At 39.7% G+C, this 25,596-nt stretch overlaps 2 protein-coding genes across 5 annotated transcripts in view; one reads left to right on the forward strand and one right to left on the reverse strand.

The window, feature by feature from the left end:
* The window catches only part of HECTD1 (HECT domain E3 ubiquitin protein ligase 1), a 100,130-nt gene extending 89,447 nt beyond the window's left edge, over nucleotides 1–10,683 (forward strand). The window contains exons 35-42 of the mRNA XM_045013874.1: nucleotides 2,706–2,907; nucleotides 3,049–3,186; nucleotides 4,173–4,780; nucleotides 5,993–6,071; nucleotides 6,178–6,271; nucleotides 6,863–7,013; nucleotides 8,496–8,640; nucleotides 9,696–10,683. Of these exons, the coding sequence (XP_044869809.1) occupies nucleotides 2,706–2,907; nucleotides 3,049–3,186; nucleotides 4,173–4,780; nucleotides 5,993–6,071; nucleotides 6,178–6,271; nucleotides 6,863–7,013; nucleotides 8,496–8,640; nucleotides 9,696–9,833 (1,555 nt within the window). The 3' untranslated portion in view covers nucleotides 9,834–10,683. The remainder of the gene's footprint in view (nucleotides 1–2,705; nucleotides 2,908–3,048; nucleotides 3,187–4,172; nucleotides 4,781–5,992; nucleotides 6,072–6,177; nucleotides 6,272–6,862; nucleotides 7,014–8,495; nucleotides 8,641–9,695) is intronic.
* Nucleotides 10,684–13,136: 2,453 nt separating this feature from the next.
* The window catches only part of AP4S1 (adaptor related protein complex 4 subunit sigma 1), a 38,139-nt gene continuing 25,679 nt past the window's right edge, over nucleotides 13,137–25,596 (reverse strand). For 2 of the 4 annotated variants that reach the window (XM_045013194.1, XM_045013195.1), the window contains exons 5-6: nucleotides 24,655–24,666; nucleotides 13,137–14,314 (exon numbers count right to left, since the gene is read on the reverse strand). In XM_045013194.1, coding sequence (XP_044869129.1) covers nucleotides 14,186–14,314; nucleotides 24,655–24,666 — 141 coding nt within the window. In that variant the 3' untranslated portion in view covers nucleotides 13,137–14,185. The remainder of the gene's footprint in view (nucleotides 14,315–24,654; nucleotides 24,667–25,596) is intronic. The other 2 variants (XM_045013197.1, XM_045013196.1) reach the window with 2 other exon arrangements.

Below are 25,596 nucleotides of genomic sequence, written 5' to 3' on the forward strand. Positions count from 1 at the left end.
CTCATTCCTGACTGCCCCCAGAACCTGTGCCCCTGACTGCTCCCTGCTGCCCCATCCCCTCCCGTCTCCTTCCTGACTGCCCTCCTGGAACCCCTGCCCCATCCAACCGCCCCTTCTCCCTGACCACCCCCAGAACCCTTGCACTGACTGCCTTCTGCCGCCCCATCCAACTCCCCTCCTTCCTGACCCCCCCCGGACTCCTGTCCCCATTCAACCCCCCTGTTCCTCGGCCTCTGACCACCCCGATCCCTATCCACACCCCCGCCCCCTGACCAGCACCCCGAACTCCCGTGCCCTCTATCAACCACCCCCTTACAGCGCTGCCTGGAGCACCGGTGGCTGGCAGCACTACAGCTGTGCCGCCCAGAGCACCAGGATAGGCAGCCGCGCCACCCAATTGGAGCCAGCCACCTCACTGCGCAGCACAGAGCACCAGGTCAGGCCATGGCTCTGCAGCAGCGCTGCCTGGCAAGAGCTCGCAGCCCTGCTGCCCAGAGCATTGCGCTGGCGGCACAGTGAGCTGAGGCTGCGGGGGAGGGGGAACAGCAGGGGAGGGGCCAGGAGCTAGCCTCCAAGGCCAGAAGCTCAAAGGCTGGGCTGGAGGGTCCTGTGGGCGGATGTGGCCCACGGGCCATAGTTTACCCACCTCTGATATAGACATTTAAGACACACTTGTGAGTTTAGTTTTCTGTAATGAAAAGGAGAACGAAGCAGAGACTCATTTTTAATACTGTAGAACTTTAATACTCCTAAAACGTTGTTACGTATGTGACACCTACAAACTACGTGATGGTGCAGCATAATATAAAGGTTTTATTGACATTAGTTTGCGATGATCTAGATAACTCTGCCAAAGTTGCATCAATGAAAATTGATACCCATATACCATGCCAGCATATTACCCTCTTCTCCTAGCATTTCCTGAACTGAGCACAAGAAAGAGGAGAAGGAGACTTTGGTCCCTTATATCAGTTTCTGTTTATATATAAACCAAATATTTTTGTTCTGTAACATGTTGACATTAATCGTTCAGAGAAGTAGAGGCTTGACATTTTCTCTGCATAATGAAAGTAGTTCCTTTTTTTCTAGCTCCGCATTGCCATGAAATCTCAGAGTTTAAAATCTTGGCATTTTTATGGACTGGTATATAGCAGTGATACGCAAACTGAGGCTTGCAAGCCGCAAGTGGCTTTTTTAATGTGTTTCCTGCAGCTCTTTGCAGCACATGATATTTAAACACTGTGATTTAATTATTAACCAGTCATGCTGTTTTTACTATATTATTAACCAATTGTAGTTGGTCAGTCATTTTGCTGTGAGAATAATGCCTATATTTATCTATAAAATATAAAAATAGTAAATGAAACAATGAATTCACACTACTGTGGCTCTTTTGGGTAATGCTGATCACTAATTTGGCTCATGAATCACTGAGGTCTGTATCACTGCTATATAGAAAAGCTGAATCATGAACATCCTAGGCCTTGGGCGGTATAATTAGAAGGGAGAAGGAGGAAACAGTTCTCTCTTCAGGTGATGTTTGAAGTTGCTCAGGGATTTGGAATATTGAAATAACTCCTTGTTAGATAGATAAGTAGGTTTGTGATAAATTGCACTGGTTTGAGAAACTTAAACTGCACAAGCATGTGAAACATCACATGGCTGTTATCTCCGCATTTATGTGCATGTGTTTATAATGCATATAATACAAAATAAATGTTTTACAGTGTTCTTTACATATAAAAGGCATCCTCCAGAGCATATTCTTGCAATTTATTTTTAATACTTTGTATATCTTTCAACTTACAGAGGCTCTCAAAGCACTTAAAAAAATTAAACCTCTCAGTAGCCCTGCGGGATATATAGATTTATATAAAAATATATTAAGTGACTTGCCTACAGTTGAAGTGCAGCCAAGTGTGTAGATTAGGGAGTAGTTTGTTGTTGATGATGATGACAGAGTATCGGAGAATTAAAATCAATGCCTTTGGCTAGGTGGTGGTGGTAATAATTACAGGTGTTCTTGTTTAACTGGTAAGGGCTTAAAAAACTTAACAGGGAGACCTTCCCTGTGAAATTCTAACAGTTTAAGGAAATTATGACTAAAATTACTTGATTTTTTTTTTTGTATCCTTTACACTGTTATGTTTTTACTTTTTCTTCTGTTAACTACATGTGTGAATGACAGTGTTTCAACCTTACTTGTGTATTTTCTGGCTTGTCTGTTACAGAATTGGGTTATGTAACATAAAATACTCATCTTTATGACCAGTATAATGTATTCCTATTTCACAGACATAATGTGAGTTTTAATTTAATAAGTGTCTGCTTTGAGAACTTCAGATATAAAGCACTACTGTAAGTGCAAAGCATTATTTCCTTTTATTCACTCCCACTGCAGTTAGTAGAAGTTATGCACTCAGGTCAGTGTTGTGTTGAGTTTTGCTATATTGTTCATTTAACACCAGAAGTTGAGAGTGATGCATTATATTAATGCAAGATGAATTATTTGAATTTATAAAACAACAAGAAGTGTGTATCTAAACATTCTGAAAATGTTTAGAAATGCAACAAATCAATACAGCACATGGTGGTTAGGGCTTAACAGCATGTTTTGCACATCTGCTTATCTCAGGGTTCCCATGAAAGAAATATGTTATTTCTTAAAATTTTAAGTTACTACCTATATTTTTTTCGGTTACCAGAGCAATCGTATGGCTACAGAACAGACGTGAGGCCACTGTTGAACGGACAAGGACCACAAGTACAGTGCGACGGGATGATCCAGGAGAATTCAGAGTTGGACGCCTAAAACATGAGAGAGTGAAAGTTCCGCGAGGTGAATCCCTGATGGAATGGGCTGAAAATATCATGCAGATTCATGCAGACCGAAAGTCTGTTCTAGAGGTAAAACATGTCTCCCTAGCAGAGTAGTTTTAAAACACTTTTATGGAAGGCTGCTATGAGTGATATAGTTAGCTGACAAACATTGAGTCTTTTCTTTTTCTACTATTTCTTTTCATTCTTAACTTTCATTGTGTATTTCAGGTGGAGTTTTTAGGAGAAGAAGGAACAGGCCTGGGGCCTACATTGGAGTTCTATGCACTGGTGGCAGCAGAATTCCAGAGGACAGAACTGGGAACTTGGCTTTGTGATGACGATTTTCCAGATGATGAATCACGTCAGGTATGGATCATTTTTACTTGTGGTTGTTCAGAGAAAAACAAATATTATATGGTAATAAAAGTAGCTCGCTGGTACTCTCAACAGCTGTTGAAAGTCTTGAATCCATGTATTTTAGGGAAGCCTGGTAGTACCACATATTATCAAGGCTGCCTGACACTTCACATGATGACAGTACTCTTTTTTTTTTTGTTGCTAATAACTATGCCAAACTTTAACCATATAGGCTGAAATTTTCTATGCCAGGGGTCTACCTTGGATTGAATTTTTTTGGAAGATTTCAGCTAAAATGGCTCCGCTGTTTCAGAGAACAAGAGTAAGGAAAAATACATTTGTTTTGTCCATGTTAAGAAATTCTCAGCATTGTTGATGAAAAGCTCTAGCCCTTCCATTCTGGCATTTTCTAACTATTGAGTGCTTGACTTTCATACTTTATCTTTTAATGTAGGGTGGTTGTGTGTGTGTGTGTGTGGTTGATGATCTGAGCTGAGTGAACATAGGATTCAGGTTGCTCTTCTACTTTTACTACACCTCTACCCTGATATAACGCGACCCGATATAACATGAATTTGGATATAACGCGGTAAAGCAGCGCTCCAGGAGGGCAGGGCTGCGCACTCCGGCGGATCAAAGCAAGTTCGATATAACACGGTTTCACCTATAATGCAGTAAGATTTTTTTTTTGGCTCCTGAGGACAGATTTATATCGGGGTAGAGGTGTATGTTTGGATTACTGCGTATTAACAAATACCACAACAACAATATTGAGTGTTAAATCTACATTTGAACTAAAATGAAAACTGCAGTTGTATTGGACTTGGAAGTGTTTTACATTTGAATAGACCACTTATACAATTTGTTAAACTGAAGGATGTTCATAAATGTTTTTCTTCTGAGAAGGTAAACAATAGACTAATATGAACACAGTGTCTATATTTAAACTCATCTTGCACAAAGCTACCATTTCCCCCTTTTTTCCTTAAATCCAGGTTGATATTGGAGGTGGATTAAAACCCCCTGGATACTATGTACAGAGATCATGTGGACTTTTCACAGCACCATTCCCACAGGATAGTGATGAACTTGAAAGAATAACCAAACTCTTTCATTTCCTTGGAATTTTCTTGGCTAAATGCATTCAGGATAACAGACTGGTGGATTTGCCTATTTCTAAACCTTTCTTTAAACTCATGTGTATGGGTGACATTAAAAGTAATATGAGTAAATTGATCTATGAGTCACGGGGTGATAGAGACTTGCACTGCACTGAAAGCCAGTCGGAGGCTTCTACAGAGGAGGGACATGATTCACTGTCAGTAGGAAGTTTTGAAGAAGACTCCAAGTCAGAATTTATCCTTGATCCACCGAAACCTAAACCCCCTGCTTGGTTTAACGGAATTTTAACATGGGAGGACTTCGAATTAGTAAATCCACATAGAGCCAAATTTTTAAAAGATATTAAAGACCTTGCAGTTAAAAGACGTCAAATTTTAAGTAACAAAGGTCTTTCAGAAGACGAAAAGAACACAAAACTACAGGAATTAATGCTGAAGAACCCATCAGGTTCCGGGCCTCCGCTTAGCATAGAGGATTTAGGGTAAGAGATTTCATTTTTATATTTATACATACATTTATTCATACAGTTCGGCTTAATGGAATTACTAATATCCATATGTACATTCATAAAATAAAAATTTCAGTTTCATTTCTGAAGACTACAATGATATATTTATTTAAAAGTAGTGGTGCTATCCCAAGTTTTCTGGCAAAACCCAGGTTGGTTAATTACGTTCTGTATCCTTAAAATTCTTGCATAGTGGCAGCTTGAAAATGTTTTTTCATTCCCATATTAAATAATTGCTGGGCACCATGCATTGTTTGCCATGTGGACCCTCAGAGTAGTCTGCATTTCATTGTTGGATGAAATCATAACTTTGTTCTGATACAGTTTGGGAAGCCCTTTACTTAAAAAATAAAACAGTAAATATTCTATTTCATCTCAAGCATATTTATGATGTATTTTAGAAACATCCTTTACATGGCATTAACTGGTAATACCGTTGTTGTTTTGTTGTTGTTTAAAAACTTTAAACCCAGTATATGCTGTTTATATTTATTTTTTTTCTTTTGGAACCCAGACTCCATTGAGTTTACACTGATTCTCTATGATTACAAATTAGTGTGGCAGCTGTGTGTGTGAAAGCAGAGTCCACAACAGTGACAAACAAGAGTCTGGAGATCTGTAGAATTCGTCTGTATTATCAGTCCATTAAGGTTCCAGTCCTGCCACAGGCGTGACACTGCACTGTCACATATTCCCATTGACTTCAGAGATGTTGCATGAGTACAAAGGGGTCCATCCATGCTGAGCCTGTTGCAGGATCAAGACCTAAATGTCTAGTAACTTCAGTGGCTTCATGCTACTGCTGATATTATCCCTGGAAATATTGAGAATGTTTGTTCCTGTTGGTATGACTTTAAACTAAAAGATGACCTACTAAAAATGGTTTCCAAATGTAATTATAAAGATATTTTATGTTTAACTGTTTGAAATGTTAGACACTTGTCAAAGTGGACTATATGTGTAAATACACAAATCCATTGAAAAACAATCTATTTTTATTATGTAGTCTATTGCATTGCTTTCTAATATGGTGTCAGCATTCACATTCTTATATAAAATGATCCACAAGCTGTTTTCATGGTAGTAAGATGACATGTTATCCTTTTTTAGATAGCGAATCTAATATTTGCTGCAAAAGCAGTCACTGATTTGAATAATCTATTAAAACCTGTCCTTATTTTGCAGTCTGAATTTCCAGTTCTGCCCATCATCCAGAGTATATGGTTTTACAGCGGTGGATCTCAAGCCAAATGGTGAAGATGAGGTTAGAAAACAAACCCCCTTACAGGATTTTAACAGTATGCCATCTCAGCAATCATGTTTAATGCAACATTGACTCTTTTTTTATATCGTGTATATTTTCTTTATAGATGGTAACTATTGATAATGCAGAGGAGTATGTGGAGTTAATGTTTGACTTCTGCATGCAGACTGGCATACAGAAACAGATGGATGCATTTAGAGGTAACTCAACCATAGCAGATTATGTGCACATTTAGCTGGACACATTGGCACTCAGGATCTCCTGATTTAATGTAGTGATATAGAATGTCACGCAAAACCACGGTTTTAAAAACAAACTGCATATGGTAGAAAAATAATTATGGTTCCTAACCACTACTAATGTTAATATGTGTAGAAAATGGAAATACTGACACATTTTAAACTCACTGACATTTAGTATTGTGGTGCATGCTATTGCTAGCAAATAGTTATATACACACAAATCCTAATTCTAAACCAAGCACTAACTGGTTTAAAAGAATAGATGATTTACTCAATTTAACCCAAACACTCGTTTTAAAAAAATAAAAATGCGAGTTAAAGCATAGCAAACAGTTGATGCAGACAGGCTGACTATAGTGTTGACCAGTAAAGCTCCTGCCATTACTAACATTTGCTTTAAGTGTAGTAATCCTGTTTCTTCATTTGACTTAGCTAAAGAACCATAGTTTAAAAATATTCTAGTTTAATGATTAAAATGTTTAAAAGCTGAAATTATTTTGGATGCATTCTTGTGACTATATTTTTTTACTTGTATCTTTATAAATTAAGATGGTTTCAATCGAGTCTTCCCAATGGAGAAGCTGAGTTCCTTCAGCTATGAGGAAGTTCAGATGATTCTTTGTGGAAATCAGTCACCATCTTGGGCAGCTGAGGATATCATCAACTACACAGAACCTAAACTTGGCTACACACGAGATAGGTGCCTATTAGTCTAACCTTGTTTTTAACATTACTTAAGAAATATATGTAATGATAACATCCATATATTCCTTACGTGAAGATTCTAAATTGGAGGGACTGCTGATAAGCGTGAAGACCATGTGGAACAAATGTGTGGCAGTGGATGTAATCTTTGTATTTCTCCAATAGATAGTCTTAATTCTGGATGAGGAGTTTGAGGAGGGGGTGGTGGTGGTGGTGGTGAAAAAACAGAAAAATGAGATTGACAAACAAAGGAATAGGTTAATAGAACCCCGATGTTAACTTCTTGCCACAGAAACTTTTAGAGATAACATTAATTTGGTTTTATTTTTATTTACATGGTGTTTAAATTGTAATTCATTTGGGGATTGTCCTGGAATCAATTTTTATTTCTATTAAGGAAGGCTGCTAGAAAGAACCCATACAGTTTTGTGAGCTCCCACAGCTGGTTTTGCAGCAGTAGGATACAAATTAATTTTTCTTAGGTGTATTGGTGTTATAGTAATGAAGATGCTGTGTAGCTGGGGTCTTCTGTGTATCCATTCTGTTTGCAAGTATGAGGACCTTGCTAGCATATGCTGGCTGATGCACTGCTAATGCATTGTCAGGATGCAGTTCATTAACTCTATCATTGATATAAAGGAGGTGGGAGTGTCTCTTTGTTTGTAGGGAAGCAGGGTTTAAAACAGTGGTGTCTGTAGGGAAATCATGGGGGAGAAATTTTAGGCTGAGGCTTATGTTTTAATAGTTGTTTGAGTTACCAATTAAGTGAAAACACAGGAAGTGGGTATGTTTGAACACCGAAGGTTGAATTCTCAGTTACACAAATTCCCCTTTGCACCACTCTTGTGGCGTGAAATGATTTTAAAGGGCCCTTCGTGTAACTGAGACGAGGCCCAGTATGTGTGGATTCTGTTAAGAGCAGGCTTGGAACTCTACCTAACTACCAGTTCACACACTAGGAATAAATGGAGATCTGTTAATTCCATCTCCAGTAGTAACATGGGGAATTGGTATGTCCCCCTGTAGGTTTTGCCATGTAACATCTGGCAAAGAAATTTTTTAAAATACCATTTTCATCTTTTTCTTTCTTAAATGCTTTCTTCTTAATTCAGTACAGGTCTGTTGCATCTTACATGCATTTAACATGCGCGATTTCAGCTTTACGCGGTTGGCAAAAAAAAAAGGGAGAAAAATAACAATTTTAATACTGTACCTGTAGTGCGGGTGATTCCGCCTGCCATTCAGCTCAATGTAATTTTGACTATACGCGGTTTTCGCTTTACGCACTAACCGCGGAACGGAACCCCCGTGTAAGATGAGACTCGCCTGTAATGAACTGGCATGAATATTTTAAACAAACAGTTGCCCTTTAAGTTTGTCTAAAGACATTGTTTTTAATGTCTCAAGTTACAAAATTCTCTTTCCTTCATCACAAACATTTTGTTGATGTTCATATATTTTTAATTTTTTTTTTTAGTCCTGGATTCCTTCGATTTGTGAGAGTTTTGTGTGGTATGTCTTCGGATGAAAGAAAAGCATTTCTCCAGTTCACTACTGGCTGTTCAACACTCCCACCAGGAGGACTGGCTAACCTACACCCCAGGCTCACTGTTGTGCGCAAGGTATAGGCTCTTCAGGGTATCTCTCAACTTAAGCTGTTTGCTTACAAAAAATCTACATCTGCCACATAAATAAATGTTAATCTTATATTTCCTCATCAACACTCACTATTTTCTGTTAGCCTTTCAGTGCCAAACTCCACTCCAGCTCTTCTGTGGCTTTGTACTCTCATATATATTCTCATAAAAAGGAACTCAGGAAAGGTGTATGTAAACTAAGTACACTTCAGTCTCTCCTAGCCTTTTTCTGGTTGATACACCCACCCTCTGGCATCTCACTGTTTTATGTAGGAAGTAGAGCTGGGTGGGAAGCAGTTTTCCTGTCTTGTGAAAATTTTCAGAGATTTCAAAAATTTTCTCTCTTTACATTGGGGAAAAACTGAAACCTTTTGAAATTTTTCATCAGAATTGAGAGAGCGACTGAGCATGCGCACCATCCCAGAATATCCAGTAGCCCAGTGGGTGAGGAAATCACCCGATATGTGGGACACTCAGGTTCAAGTCCTTGCTCTTGCCGGATTTAAAGTAGGAACTTGAACCTGGATTTCCCACATCACAGATGTGTACTCTAATCACTGGGCTATTTGGTATTCTGGGGTGGGTTCCTCTCTCTCTCTGGGTTTGACTACACATTTCTGGACCAGGGAAACCTTTCTGAAGAGAAGTATCAGAGGGGTAGCCGTGTTAGTCTGGATCTGTAAAAGCAGCAAAGAGTCCTGTGGCACCTTATAGACTAACAGACGAAGTGGGTATTCACCCACGAAAGCTCATGCTCCAAAACGTCTGTTAGTCTATAAGGTGCCACAGGACTCTTTGCTGCTTTTTCTGAAGAGAGTTACGCTGAAACTGATACATTTCTGCAAAAAGTTTCCAAATTGCCACAATTGAATTTGCCAAAAACAACAACAGAAATCTGTGAAAAAATTCCCAGCCAACTCTAGGATGAAGTAGATTGTAAATTCAACAGAGGAGAAAGGACCTGTGTATTTTTATCATATATGTATAATACAATAAACTATAGCAATACATAAATAATATTCATCCTTCCCTATTCTCAGGTTGATGCTACAGATGCAAGTTATCCATCTGTGAATACCTGTGTGCATTACCTTAAGTTGCCTGAATATTCCTCTGAGGAGATTATGAGGGAGCGTCTGCTAGCTGCTACTATGGAAAAAGGCTTTCATCTCAATTGAATTGCTCTGTGCAACATGGGACATGAGAAACTGTTTATGATATTAGTGAAGCCTCTTGTGTTTGTGTGCAGAAAATATGATCTCCACGCTGTGCTCTGATGAGACTTACCTTTTTTCCACCTGTGAGGCTTTAGGAACACGTGGAAAAAGTTTGTTAGCTGCTAATGACAAAACAAATCCCTGTAACTACACAGCCAGCAAGTAAATGGCACAGAACACTGTGTGATGCTTCAAGGGCTTGCACGACTGGAAATTAAGGTGGTTCTCTTTGACTGTTCCAAAGAGCAGATCTTCAGATTTTCAGTGTTCACGGATATAAATTTCTAAGTGTATTTGTGTAAAGTTTGTCATTTAATACCTTGTACACTACAGTTGCCATCACTGATCCCTGTTTTGCTGGCTTTAAACTAACTGGTCAAAAACTTGCTTCCTTAAACCTTAGAGTTAATGGGCATCACAAGCTTTTTCTTTCTTTTTTTTAATGGTGCCTGCACTATTGGAGTATTCTAGTGTTTTTTCTTTTTCTTTTTTGGGGGGAAGGGGGGTTTGTTTGTTTTTTGCATATAATCATGCACAATTTTTTTTTCCTTTCAACTGGGAATATATTTTGATTTCTTAAATGCCCTGCTATAAAGATCAAATCCTTAAGTGTGTTTGTGCAGCTCAACAATAAAGCTATTAAGGAAAACAAAACACTGGTTTCTGGTGCAAGGCACACTTAAAGCAAGTTTTACTTTTGGTTGTACTTTCCTTGTATATTATAAACATTTATTTAACTTGTTGCAGTTTGAAATTTAAAAAATTTCCAATGTGTATGCTCAACAATAATCATTAAAATGTTTGCAGCTTACAAAATTGTCTCTATTTCTCTCATACTCTTCAAATATGAGTACATAGACTAGATATCTTTATTTTGATTTGGTCAAATGTAAGTGTTCTGAAAGCTTTACTTTTGAAGAAATTTGGTTTATTTTTCTAAGTTTAAGAACAATAGAAATTGGGGCATAAGAGCAAATAAGTGACCTGTTCATTAGCTTGTCTGTTGGCTAAGCCAGGGCGTTCAGAGTTTTGCAGTGTAGCTTTCTGAGAACTAGCTTGGCAGATAGCTGTAGTACTGCACAGTGTCTTTGGTATTTTTCAGACATGATATGAATGATTCTAAGTTTGCATATTGCATCAGAGTGAATGACTGTGCCCCACAACATTTGATTAAAGCTTTTTGAGGGAGCAATGGCTGTCTTGATTGAACCATGTATTGTAATTTTTTGTGGTGGTCAGTGACTGCTTATAAAGATGAAGTAAATAAGATGTTACTACACTTTTACCAGAAGTGTCTTGAAACAATCAAAAGCTTATAAGAAAAATGCGTATTTCTCAGTCCCCTCCATGTAGCAGTCTTCAGCATGGGGTGTTTCCCATCTCCCGGTCAACTGCAGACAGACCAGATCTGTGCTCTGAGCCTGGGCTTGGGACTGCCTCTCAAAAAGAACTCCCCAGAATTCTAGGCTTCCAACCCGCACACATGCAGACTCTAGGGCTCCCTTTTGGAAGAGCTTTCACAGGATTTTTAAGAGGGGTTGTTGTTTTTTTTACTGTTTCCTCTTTGGTTTAGAGGGCTTCTTCCTCAAAACTAAGGAGAAGTCCTTGTGGCACCTTAGAGACTAACAAATGTATTACCAAGTGTGAGGTCACTCTAATGAGACATTCATTTAACAGCAGGCTACCAAGGGAGGAAAAATAACTTTTGAAGTGGTAATGAGTGGCGACTGTTGTCAGACAGTTGACAAGAAGGTGTGAGTAACAGTAGGGGGAAATTAGTATTGGGGAAATTAGGTTTAGGTTTTGTAATGACCCAACCACTCCCAGTCTTTATTCAGGCCTAATCTGATGGTGTCCAGTTTGCAAATTAATTCCAGTTCTGCAGTCAGGTCCAGAAAGACAATTTTTTTTAAGGTTTCAGAGTAGCAGCCGTGTTAGTCTGTATCCGCAAAAAGAACAGGAGTACTTGTGGCACCTTAGAGACTAACAAATTTATTTGAGCATAAGCTTTCGTGGGCTACAGCCCACTTCATCGGATGCATCCGAAGAAGTGGGCTGTAGCCCACGAAAGCTTATGCTCAAATAAATTTGTTAGTCTCTAAGGGCTAGTCTACACTTACCTGCGGGTCGACGCGGTGAGTTCGACTTCTCGGAGTTCGAACTATCGCTTCTAATCTAGATGCGATAGTTCGAACTCCCCGCGCGCTTCGGTCGACTCCGGTACTCCACCACTGCAAATGGTGGTGGCGGAGTCAACCTTGGAGCCGCGGACTTCGATCCCGCGGCGTCTGGACGGGTGAGTAGTTCGAACTAGGGTACTTCGAGTTCAGCTACGCTATTCACGTAGCTGAACTTGCGTACCCTAGTTCGACCCCCGCCCTTAGTGTAGACCTGCCCTAAGGTGCCACAAGTATTCCAGTTTTTTTAAGGAAGGTTTGAAGAACAACCCCTCTCCTTCCCCCGCCTTTCCTCTCAGAAATGGCAGACAGACAGCACACCACAGGAACCCAGCTCCCAGTCGACGTGTGGGCAAGTTCCATGCCAAGATGGTTGAGCAGGCCCCACTGGCGTATTGAGGCAGTTCAGCAGGCCTCCTGGAAGCTCCTTTCACCAAGTCCAGGGCAAAAATCAGTGGCATGGAGACAGGAGTAAGTAAGGAGTAAGGGTCAGACTGCTTGACAGGGGAAGGGTGCTAGAATGAAAATTCTATGCAGCTGATTGTACTTTTACCGTAACCAAATGGATGTCTGGTGTAAGAACCAATGGGACCTATCTTAAATATGATAGTCTAAAAGGGAATGAAGATCGATAGTTTTAAATATGGAGGTTTTCACCTCTCAGTACCAGTCTGAACCTAGTTTACAGTAGCAGGTGATTAGAAAATGAAAGTAATTACCAATTGACAGTTCTTTAGCGACTTTTGTGAAAGATGACAGACAGTTGTCCATGTCACAGTATTTCACTTAAAGACCAGTCATTGAGCTCTCTTCTACTGCTCCTAAAGATGTTTAGATTAGTTTGGGTACATTTGGTTGGTATTAGGAAACTTACAAATCTGAGGTACCTCTTCTGTAGATTTTACTCAAGACTTGGACAAGCAGTGAATATACTGTGAAAAACATCTAATGGTATGCTGAGGGTTGGGGGGTGAAAAGCTGTGGTGATTGTGATCCCATTACTAACAATTTTGTGGGCTCCCCCAGCTGGCAGTTGTGAAAGAATACTGATATTGCAAACAAGAAACTGACGGGTAAGTGGAAAAAATACCATAGTGAAAAGGAGAACCTTTATTTTCAAGTTTATAAGCAAAATACTAAAACATTACACTAAGAAAATTAAACTACTAAAGTAGCAACTTCCTTTTGAGTATGATAAAGAACAATTAACCTTTGATTTATCATTCTGATTCTTTTATTAACAGAATTAAGTGTCCAAATCATTTAGTTACAACTTCCGTAGTATTCAGTAACCTTTATTACAGCCATCACTATAGTATTTGAGTGAACACAAACTTGACACTCTGTTGTATACAAAATCATATAAGATAAACTTGTCCTTGTGAAGACTGGACCTAGTAGAAGATTGGTCATATCGGTACAGAAGTTAAAGAGCTTAAGATACATACTTATGGAAACAACTTGGAATTATACTAATATTTTCTAACTCATCTTCTCCATCCCTATAGCGCCCCCCCCCCCCCCTTTTTTTGGAATGAATGAGGTGAGGCCTGGTCCATACCTAAAATTTAAGTTGACCTAGCTACATCACTCAGGGCTGTGAAAAATATCATACCCTGTGCAATATAGTTAAGTCTAAACTCCACTATAGACACAACTAGGTCCTGCCTCTCAAGTAGGTGGATTTACTACTGCAGCTGAAAAACCCTTTCTTTTGCTGTAGTAAATGTCTACAGTACAACAGCGTATGTAGCACTTGTAATATAATGCATAGTCACAGACATACAAGGCTTCATGAATATTTTTCCCCTAACAGAATTACAAATACTAAAACAAAATGGTTACTTTTTAGAAAGACAAGTGCTGTGTCAACTGACATTTGCCTCTTTGAAAAAGTTCCTGTTAGTTCCTCCCCCTCCCAATTTTTACCTTTACGTTGGCATGGCATATTTTTTTCTAGAATTGGAGGAGAAAGGAAGAGGGAATATGCATTAGATTTCTTTGCTTCAATATGTTCCAGCCAGTTGAAAATACTGCAAGATTTCACCTTAGGAAGTCTCAGAAAATAGCTGTAGGGATGTTGTGGGGTTTTCAGAATGCTTTGTAAAATACATTCCTCAGTAGGCTTGTTTCTTTTTAGCTTTCTGCCATTTTGTCAAGAACAAATAGAGGTGCAAGAATTCTATTCTTGTTGGTTTCCACGATGCAGCCATTTAACACCATTTCATCCAAAATTATGTGCACTCTATCCAAGTTGAACATTATCTAGGAACATTTCAAGTTAAGTAATTTTTATTTACCAGTATTGAACAGTGTGAAGACTCATTCAGAAGGAAATCTTACCTGCCTTTGTCTTAAGCATTTCATGTTCTCTTCTCTGATTAAAACTTACAAGTGTGGGTATTTGTAAATTTGCACTTTGAGATTAGGTTAAATTTATTTTAGTAGCACTAATATCCATGTCAGACGTAATGTTTTTCACCTTTTTATTGTGTTGGTCACATATCAGAGCGTCAGTGGGAACGGATAACTGCAGTTGGCTCTCTGTATTAGAGATGAGGCAATGACAGCATAACGTAATTTGAACAATTAATATCTGGACAAAGTTTTTAGTATGGGCTTGTCTGAGTTCACTGCCAGTTGATGGCTTTTATAGAAAGAATGGTTTCTGCTTACCACAGATATAAAATGCAATCAGTAAGATACCACAAGCTTGAATGTGACTATGAATAATGCTAAGGATATGTCTACATTGCACCTGGGAGAGTGCCTCCCAGCTAGTGTAGACAGACCCACTAGCTGTTCTTGAGTTAGCATAGAAGTTGCAGTGTGGATGTTGCAGTATGGGTGGCAGCCCCGGCTAGCCATCTGAATACATAACATCCACGTGGCTAGTTTGTGTGCTAGTAGAACTAGGGCAGGAGGGCTGCCCGGGCTGGGAGGCATGCTCTCAGGTGCAGTGGAGACAGACCCTAAAAGCACATCTATGTACACTGCATTTCTGTTAAACAAGATAATTCTTAGTCTGTTCATGGTTGACTGATACCAGCATTTTCAAGGCTGACGATTTTGTATTTTTTTCCCCTCTCCCTAACATCACTTATTTGGTGTAATGGAAAAATCAAGTTTCAAACTTGTCTAATTTTATAAGTTGATACGCTATTAGTCTATTGTAATTTACACAGAGGATAGCTAAGAGTGATTTCATTAATTTACACTCCTTTGTTAAGAAATAGAATTTAAGGTTTCATTTTTTAAATGATTTTAAAAATACTTTGTCTCTTCAAGATTTGCCTAGTGAAATAAGGCAGCTGAAAGGCAAAAATCTGAAGCTATAAAAATGTGTGTCCTTTTGTGCTATATGAAACTCCTCCATTAACGTATCTTAACTGCTTTGGTCTTGGCAAATAAATGACAAGTTTTATACCAGCAAAAATATGTTCTATATACACTAGTATTCATTGAACAAATGTGATGTGGGAAAAGTGGGGCTAAGTAAAACATGTCCTGCTTTTCCTTTTTATCTCTAGTCTATTAAATAGAAATTGACATAAAAAATGACTAGGTATCATGGCTGTCTCCCTGATTCAGTACAATCTACAGGGGAAGAAGTTAAACCTCTCTTCTGCCTTGTCCCCACCTGTTGCTGCTCTTCAGTCTTTCCCTCTGCTCAACAGATCAATCATAGTTTCAGCTTCACTCCTTGTAGTTCTTGGCTGTAGGTTGGGGATTCTGTTTATTGCAGTGGAGCCAGAAAGAAACTTCACGTTCCAACATGAAAACACATCTTTCAACAGTTTGGGGATGGTGGGGTTTGTTTGTTTTGCACCTTCACTACTGCCTTCTGGAACTTGCTTGCCACGAATGTTATTTGATAGTGTGGCATGAGCTCAGAAAGACAGATGGTCAGATTTGGTTCTATTACTCTGCATTCACACTAGTGGAACTCCACTGTCAGAGTACTCGTTCAGGCCCAAGTTTTCAAAGCTGCTTAGGGTATGTCTATACTAGAAATGCTACAGCAGTACAGCTGCAGTGCTTCAGCGTAGACACTCTACAGTGATTGGAGGAATCCTGCTGCCACTGTAGTTAATTCACCTCCCCTAGAGGCAGTAGTGAGGGCGATGGAAGAGTTTTTCTGTCTACCTGGCACTGCTTCCACTGGGCATTAGATTGGCATAGTGATGTGTCTCGGGTGTGGATTTTTCACACCCCCACAGCGATGTGGCTATGCCTATGTCCAGTGTGGACCAGCAGGGCGTGGATCAGCATTCACGTCACACTCATCAGTACCAGTTCCAGGCCGGGGAAATGATCCAAGCAAACAAAATTCGGTGATGAATCCTGTTCATGTGCCACCTGAGGCACCTTGCACATACGCTATGCAATATAGACCAGCCCTAAGTAACTTAGGTCTTGCAGTGAGTGGAGCAATGCTTACACACCTTAGAAATCTGGGCATCTGCATTTAATTTAGCCTATGCAGCTTGCAGGCTACAGGCGCTGTAGCTGGCTCTCCATGTTATACTTTGCAAACACACCTCACTATCTTGCAAGGAATATTTTAGTGTGGAAACAGTTACAGCATGAGTACAATAATTTGAGAATTTATGGAAAATAGAATTAGCCATTAAGTTCCCATTAAGCATCACTACAATGATGCAGTGCTGTCCTTGCAGGAAGGAGGGCCTGTTAAATTCAGATATTACTCTACAGAGCTTCCATGAATATAGTCCTAAAATGCCACTACAAGCTTTTTTAATTTTAGCTTTGTACCAAAGCCAGCTCATTGTCTGATAGAATTCTCATGGGAAAAGCCTATCCAATCTTTCTAAAATAGCAAGACACACACACATCCTAAAATTTAACGGGGAAAAATATCCCAAGTGAAACCAGGTACAGGAAGGAGAACTCTCACTCTCTAGACCAGTTTCCCTGGATTACCCTCCCTGAAAAAAATACACAGAATGAGATCAGTGATTAATTTCTGAAAGTGTTTGTATATCACCTGAGAAAGATTACCCATCTGTTTCCCAAACCCCAGGTGCCTTATAGCAGGTTCACTCACAGATAGCATTAAAGAATGATGCCACTTAAGTTTCAGGGGCATTTCAGCTTGTTTCAAATTTAATGGTATTGACTTTCCCTTTTAAGTTATCATTTTTAAAAGCCTAAAACGTACTTAATGGCTAGAGGCACATTTTTGTTACAGGGAGTGAAGTGTCACATCTTTCCACCTGTAACATGCTAGCCCCTCCTTGCGAGGCAACATTCCACAGCTACTCAGCCCTCATTCCAGCAGCAGCTATCTCACCTGTAGCCTGAATTTGGCTAGCAGTTACCATTCCAGAGAGATTGCACACCTTGATTCTGGTAAGTCTCCAAGCTTCCTTTGCAATTCTATTCCCACCTCCTTTTCCCATGCTGCTCTTGGCAAACATTCAGCTTTAGACAATGAGCAATCTTGGCTCATTTCTCCTTTCCCGCAACTCTCACGATGCCTGTCCTCTGCTGTTACATCCTTCTATACACACACAGACATTTCATTCTGATTGTATTCAGGCCACTGTGGGGACATCTGTCCATCATCTTCCTAGCTCTTCTACACCAGCAGCCTCACTCCTGCTTGGCAAGAAACCCACACTACGGGGTGTAAATCATCCAACCTGTGGATGAATCCTGTGTAGAGAGTAGAATGTAAATCTACCAGATCAACTAGTGTGGGGAAAGGCTGGGCAAGGTGTGTACTTTGACATCTAAATCCAGCTTAGGCTTTACTAAAGGGCCACTTCCAGTGAGGTTCCTGCTCTCTTGCACATAAAGAAGGTCTGTGTAAAAGCCGTGTATTAGTAAGACTGAAGCTATGCATTCAAAGACTTAAAAACCTGGGGGGGAGGGGAAATTTTGTTAATTTGAACACACAAATAAAGTGCTCTTATTTCAATGGAAGTTAGGAGCCTAAATATCTTTGGGGATCTGGGCCACAATGTGCTGATCTGAAACATTCATAATAAATGATAGGTTGGTATATATGCTGAGCTCCACGTACCTTAGCCTGCAGGGGTGGCAAGTTGTATGGGCCTGTGGTTCCTGGCCTCCAGCAAATTCAGGGCCCTGGGGGCCCGGCTCCACCAATGTTTGGGGCAGGGTCTCTCCCCCAGCCCCACCTGCTGTCACTGCTCACCCTTCCCCCACCCCCCGAGCATCCCTGCCTACCCTGGGCAGCAGATGACTGCCCCCTGCAGCTCCACGCTGCGCTCCCTCACTGGCCACTGCCAGGAACAAGGGAGTGTGCTGGGGGCAGGCTGAGGAAGCTGCTGTGCCTGTTGGGGAAGAGGTGGGCCTGGCTGGACCTCACCTGGCTGGACCTGCTGAGCACCAGCTTGGGTGAGTGTCGTGCTGGGGAAGGCTCCCCCGGAGCTCACTGCTGCCAGCAGGGAGAGGGCTGGGGGGAATTCTCCTCTCTGGCCCAGCCACTGTGCTAAAGGTGGTTTTTGATGGGGAGGGAGACTCCTGCTCCTCAGCTTTTCTTGACAAATGGCTGACCTGACCTAAGCATCTAACTCCAGGAGAGGGTTCCTGGATCTGAATTCCAAGTGGAGGGAGGTGCCTCCTCCCAGCCCATACTTCCATACCTAGGCCCAGCTCCACGGGCTCCTAACTTACACTGATTTCAAAGGAAGTTAGGTACCGAATCACCTTTGTGAATCTGGCCTCTAATTCCTTTTGAGTGGCCCCACCACACCGCATTTCCTATTGGCTAGCTTAGGTATCTCCCTGCTCAATGTGTTGGCTTTTGTGGATCCCATTCTTAGGTGCCTAACTCCCCAGGCATTGTGCAAGGAGTCTGGTCACCTAACCCAGGATTGCAAATTCCACTAGGTGCCAAGGTACCTAAATGTTAGACATTGAAGTGCCCAAGTCGTTCTTGTGAAGCCCATCCCTACAATCCTCTAACATCTCACTACTTTATCATTACTAATTATCACTCTTATTAAGTAACTTCTGGACTATCTACTGGCATGGAAATTTCAGTCACTGAAAGCAACTTATGCTTCCTGAACATCTCCGCCTCAGGAGGCTATATTAAAATCTGCTATTAAGTAGGAGACTGACTGTACTTGTAAATTCCAGAACATTTGTCTCATCCTGATGTTGGAGCACTAACTGTTGGCTCCTCCTCTGATAATACATTCTGGATGGAGGGTTGAAAACTGACTGATCACAGTCAAGGTGAAAGTCTGCTGGGAGAGCCTTTAGCTCAGGGGTCGGCAACCTTTCAGAAGTGATGCGCCGAGTTTTCATTTATTCACTCTAATTTAAGGTTTTGCGTTCCAGTTAAAATTTATTACATTTTTAGAAGGTCTCTTTCTATAAGTCTATAATATATAACCAAACTATTGTTGTACATAAAGTAAATAAGGTTTTTAAAATGTTTAAGAAGTTTCATTTAAAATTAAATTAAAGCGCAGAGCCCCCTGGACTGGTGGCCAGGACCCGAGCAGTGTGAGTGCCACTGAAAATCAGCTCACGTGCGGCCTTCGGCACGTGTGCCATAGGTTGCCTACCCCTGCTTTAGCTGGTTCAATACATCATGGTCCTGGAGAGGGCTTCTCTCTTACTGTGATAATTATTTGAAATTAATCCTATTAGGTTTCCATTTTATCCAATTCTTTTACAGTGTAAATTGAAGTATATACTTAAAAACATTGAGCCTAAACTATTCATTGAACCGACACTGTAACATTATAATTTTCCTCCTGACTACTTAAAATTGCCCAAACTTAAAGTTTGAAACTGCTACTTTAGTGGACATTAGAGTGTCTGACGGATTCACTTGGGAAATTCCCTATATCAATGTTTTTCAGTTGTCCCAGAAATAAATAGTAGGCTAACCACAATGGGACTCAATGATTTTCTTAACTCAGGAAATTGGTCTCCAGACTCTTGGTTCTCTGGGGATCCAGAAAGAAACCTGAACATAAACACCTGTTTTTTTCATAGGCTTATATCTGGTTCAGAATAAACCTTGTTTTGTCAATTTAAACTGTAGAAACCCAACTTTTCTTAATTTTAACAACTCCTACACATAACGGCATCTAGTCTACACGAAACTGTTGTGACAACACTTTCAACTGTCACTTTCTTAATCCTTGTAGTGACTCATCACAGCCAGAAAGTGGCTCCTACACCATCTGAACTGCAGCTGTTTAAGAGCTTAATAAAATCCGACACACTTAAGCTCTGGTTCTGTGCATAAAAAATCAGGGCTATTAACACACTAAACAGAAACATTTCATTATCAATGGTATTAACACTGTTGTCCATTTAAATGGTCCATCAGCACATCTGGTATAAGTTGTTTTAAATCGTATTTATAATATAGTTCTGGAAATGTCATGATCTTTGCTTCATGTGGATTCTTACGTGCAGAACAACTAATTCCCAGACTAAAAGTAGAAACTTGTCTCAACCATTATCTAGCCTCTTTACATATAAAAGCTGCTCTCAAAACAAATGGCTACTCAGAACTGAATAAAATAAAGTGGTTGTCTAAAATATCACCCTTTAATTGACTAGTGCCATCAGTTTTCATTGTTGCTATGTGCAGTATGTTTAAAGCTGTGATCTTGCAACCACTTACTTACACAAAACTTTACACATAAGTAATTCCATGGAAATCAGTAATTGGGTTACTTGTGCTTAAAGTTAAGCAGGCGCACACACACGTTTTCAGGAACGTGGCCTTGGAGAATATATTAAAACATTAATTTGATGAAAAATGCAGGTAAAAATATGACTTAAATATATGTTCATACAGCCTCTTGTCTTATTTTAAATTTGGTAGGAAAAGCTTGGATCCAGCCCTTTGCTTTTAATGAAAGTTACAGTGACTTTTCCTGTTAAATTTACATTATTACAAATGATAACACTTTTGGGGCAGTAAACAACTTAAATCTTAGCATTAACTTGGAAGGTGGTTCTTCTTTCACGCAGTTTTTTTTTGGGCTAGGGTAAAGCATATATTGCTCCTTGTAGGAGAAACAGCAGAATTTTTCCATCCATTCCCGTACAGTAGTTGATTGATTAACAGGCGGGAGGGTAGATTTGTGTGATACATACAGGCTTTTAATTGGGACCAGGAATTAAGTTTTCTCTTGCAATATATTATCTCTACAGAGACTTGAAAACTGGAGTTATTGCTTGTGTTCAGACTGGAGGATAGTGGTTTCCAGTGGATTGTTGCACATCTTGGTTTAGCTGGGATTGCTGGAACACCTTAGTTGGGTGCTCTGAACAGTATTAGTATTTAATTGTGGTTTTGCTAATTTATTGGGAATTTTTTTTCACTTAGTTGGGTTTTCTTGGCCCTTGACCCCTTTTTTCAAAGATTTAGAGTGCTTTGGGAGCAGTTGGGGCTAAAAAGCAGCAGGGTAAATGAGTATAGAAAGGTTGTTGAATCTGACTGCGATACAAAATGCATGCTTCCATCAAGGTTGATTTCCCTGGATGAAGGTTACATCTACGGAACTGTAACTTGCCTCATTTCAGATTGGGGTAGTCTTTTGTAGGTTGTGGGGCTTCTGCAATATTTAAGAATAATCACAAGTGCTAAATTGGATTACTTAATTCTTTGCCCCAAATTTAAGTTGTTAAAACTGCAGCAAGAGATGTACGATGCAAATAAAGTCCACATCTGTATGTTTCTTGGGGCCTGATGAGTGGCAGCAGCAGTCTTACCTTAGTGTGCTACTGTTCCTGTTATATAAAATGGGCAGGCTGACAGCGTTAACATTGCGGATGGAAACTTTGCTTTGCTTTTCCTGATTTTTTTTTTTTATTTGGTTTTAAATGTGTAACCTTAATGTACCTTTAATGTATGCTTTACATTTTAATATGATCATTTATCAGGATTTTCCAGCATTTACTAATAATGTGCTTTTGCAATATAGGGTAATGGAGCTGGAGCAACTGGTGCCTTAAGGCAGCCCCTGGTGTTCTACACTGCAGATTGGTGCTGCCCTCATCTTTCATATGTAGCTATTATACCAATATATAGATTGCTTGGAGTTAGGGACTCAATCGAACAATGTCATCAATGGAAGGTGCGGGTACTTAGCACCTCACGGAAGGGAGAGCTTGTGGTGAATTATGTATTTGGAATATGTGGTAATCACCATTCTGATTATTTTTCTTTGCAATTTTAAAATATTTGTTGGATCATGTTATCTTCAATTCTTATCACCTTGTTTTCAACATTAAGTAGACACGATCACTTTTAAAACCAAATTCATGTGGATTTGGATACACCAGTGTTGCCATTGCCACAGAGGCAGGAAATCATCACAGGCTCAAGCCAGATGCCCAGTGTACTAACACATGATATATCTTGCATATGCGTTTGCTGCTACAGCCATCCACATTGTATTTCTTCATCAGGTATTCTGAATTAAACTGGAGTCAGCTCAGGCTATTTGGCAACAGAAATGATTCATTCCCAAGCCATGACTTATTTCACATGCTACAAATGGCATTTTGATGGAATAGTTTGCACAGCAATAATACCTAAGGCACTTGTAGTCCAAATGTTATACTGTTCTCTGTCTATTTATCTGCTATTCAAACTGCTATCAAAAATAAATGCAAATCTGAATGGTTCACATCATCACCACCACCAGTTATATAGGCACATGTTCACACTTCACTCAGCATACCGACGAACTGGCTTTTAGTTTTTCTTATACCTTCTAGCCCACAAAAGGTTCTTCCTTTTTTTCTAAATGACAGGAATTTTTTAGCTTGTAAGGAGAATGTTTGTTTTAAAACTGCTCTCCCTCCAAGAAGAGTGTACGGGTGTACTACAAAATTAAAGATAAGAGGCCTAATACATAAGTGGAGACACACCAGGCATGAATTTGGCCCAATAGTTGTACTAGCAAGATTTGAGAACCTTTTCTTAAGTCAATATTATCAAATTATATGCTCCATAAACCCCCATTCAAATTTCCAGGCAAATCTATTAGGGTGGTTTACAATTGGAAATTTGAACCATTGCTGAAAATGATTCTCTCATGGGATGTCTCTGACAAAGAGGTGAAATGGGTTTAAGAGCTAGCATAGGCTCTCAGCACACTGAAACAGTATTGAAAATCATCTTCAGTCTACACCAGAGTTCCCCTAAAGTGTGTAACCACCTACCCTGTTGTCAAGTAACGCATGCAGCAGGTTGCCAGGTGTGCATCTCTCAGCTACTAACTGTGCCAACAGAGAGAGAGTGTGTGTAACTCTGATTAATCTTATCCATGCATTAGTTAGAATATTCCTCATAGTGTGAAAATCCTGACAAAAGGCAATTAGGATTCACAGAGATGTCACCACCCTAAATGATTTAAAGTTTAAATTTGGATAAATACATATACAAAATACAGCCAAACTGGGGCATAAGTAGCCATTTGTATGTACAATTACCCAAATTGTACGTTTAGTCCCCAACTCAGCAAAGCATTTACGCACATAATTAAGTCCATCCCTCTTCAACAAAGCACTTAAATAAAAAGCACAGTTTAAGTACATACAAAAATGTAAGTGCACAATTGTCCGTAGATCTCAAGACTCCCATTATGAAAACAGGACCCCATAAGGCAGATATTCCATCCACCACTCTTTGGTTTCAATTTGGGGGAACTCTCCTGGTGTTAATTTATGTTTCATGAATACACCACAGACAGTGTACTTTTTTTTTTTTAAATGCTACTAGATGGACCAGAGAGTTCCAGTGAAGTCTGTTCCCTAGCTTATGTGTAGATGTACATGCTTTTAAAAAGTTATGGGAAAAAACTATATATGATGCCTTTTGCTGCTTCAGTAAAGAAGTGGAAGAACAAATAGATGAAAAATAACAAAAATGTTTCTATGTTTTAGCTATATATTACTCCTTGAATAAGGCATCGAAGTAACATGATTCTGAGTATTTGAGTGTAGGGTGGTTAAGTGTGTACAAAGACAATGTCATTTCAATCATTGCTGCTGTCATGATGATACCCAAGATTCCCCATCAAGGGCATATTCTTGTTCCCATTGATGGCAACAGCAAAACTTCCACTGACTTCCACAGAAGCAGGATCATAGTCCATGTTTAATCCTGTAATAGTGGGAACCTTTTTCTACTGTGGCTGAAGGCACTACTGTGATGTTAACTTTCTTTGTTATTGGCAAGGTATTTAAATTTACAAAAAATAGCAAAACAAAAAAGCAAACCAAAAAATAACGCATCATCTCACTTCTCAATATCCAAACGTGATTATACAGTTCTTCTTTGGAACTAAGCCCTCCATCTCATTTAACAAGTTACCGTCAGAAAAAAATTGCTCCACGCCAGCATTGTCTTTCTATTGGTACTGAGATTTTAAATAGAAGGTTCTTCATTACCAGCAGCTGCTGCCAGACCCCAGGAGTGTGCTACTTACTCTAACTGCAATATTCATTTGTTAAATCATAACATGGCACTGCTTTATCTTGAATGTCTGCCAAGTAGTACTATAAGGCAGTAAGAACAGGAATACAGAAAATGACAAATGGATTGGCGGTCATACTGGAAAGGATACATCTAATTCACTCTGGAAGAAAAAAAGATAGGTGAGTATTAGTTTTAGTCAGATGATAATGTGAATTGTTTCACCTCATGATCATTAAGCATTACATACCACTTCTCCTTTGGAGGAAAGAGGAAAGGCCTGTCAGAGCACAGATATAAACTTCCAGGACAGCTTGATTTTCTCTGGTGGTTTGTGCAGGTCCATGCTCAGTTATATCATGCTCATTAACGTGGGATCTGAGTGCTTGTGATGTGTTATCCTAGCCTCCATGATAAGTTAAGATTCTTCAGAATTTATTTTTTTATTGAAAAATTAAACTTCAAAGAATTATGGTTGCCAAGCAATAAAACTTTCTGAACATATGACACTATGCAGTGCTGTCTTACTGAGTCTTAAGAGAGACAGCGTGAGACAATAACTGAGCATAGGGATGTGGATGCAGCTGTGCTCCTGAGTCCCAGCAAAATGCTCTGTTCCAAACAGTGGAGCTCTACTGTGTCATCTGTTCCCTCCTTGTTTTCTCAGTGATTAAAATTCTGCCATAGAAGGGTGGAACTTCCCAGAAGGGAGATGAAGTTGCCACTGGGCTTCCTTATCCCTGATTCAGGGTCCAATATTCTACCCTTTATTTTTATGCAAAAGTCTACTGACATAGTGACAGGGTTGCTGTGGATTGAGGATATCATATGGCAGAAACTCGTAGCTCTGGTTTATGGACCCTAAAGACAACCATAATTCAGTCCTCTCCACTGAACGAGTTCAGCATCCCCATTAAAAAAGTTTTTGTATATCACAAAAATCAAACTTCGGGTGACTGATCAATTCAGTTTTATACTTAGGATTTTTTTTTTTTAAAAGTCACTGTGCACCAAGAGGCACAGATTCCAAACAGTGCGCCTGGTTATATTTGTGTAGCTACCATCAAAATCAAGGGGAGTCCCCGAGTCAAAT

This window comes from Mauremys mutica, chromosome 4, assembly GCF_020497125.1.
Source record: "Mauremys mutica isolate MM-2020 ecotype Southern chromosome 4, ASM2049712v1, whole genome shotgun sequence".
Lineage (NCBI taxonomy): Eukaryota > Metazoa > Chordata > Testudines > Geoemydidae > Mauremys > Mauremys mutica.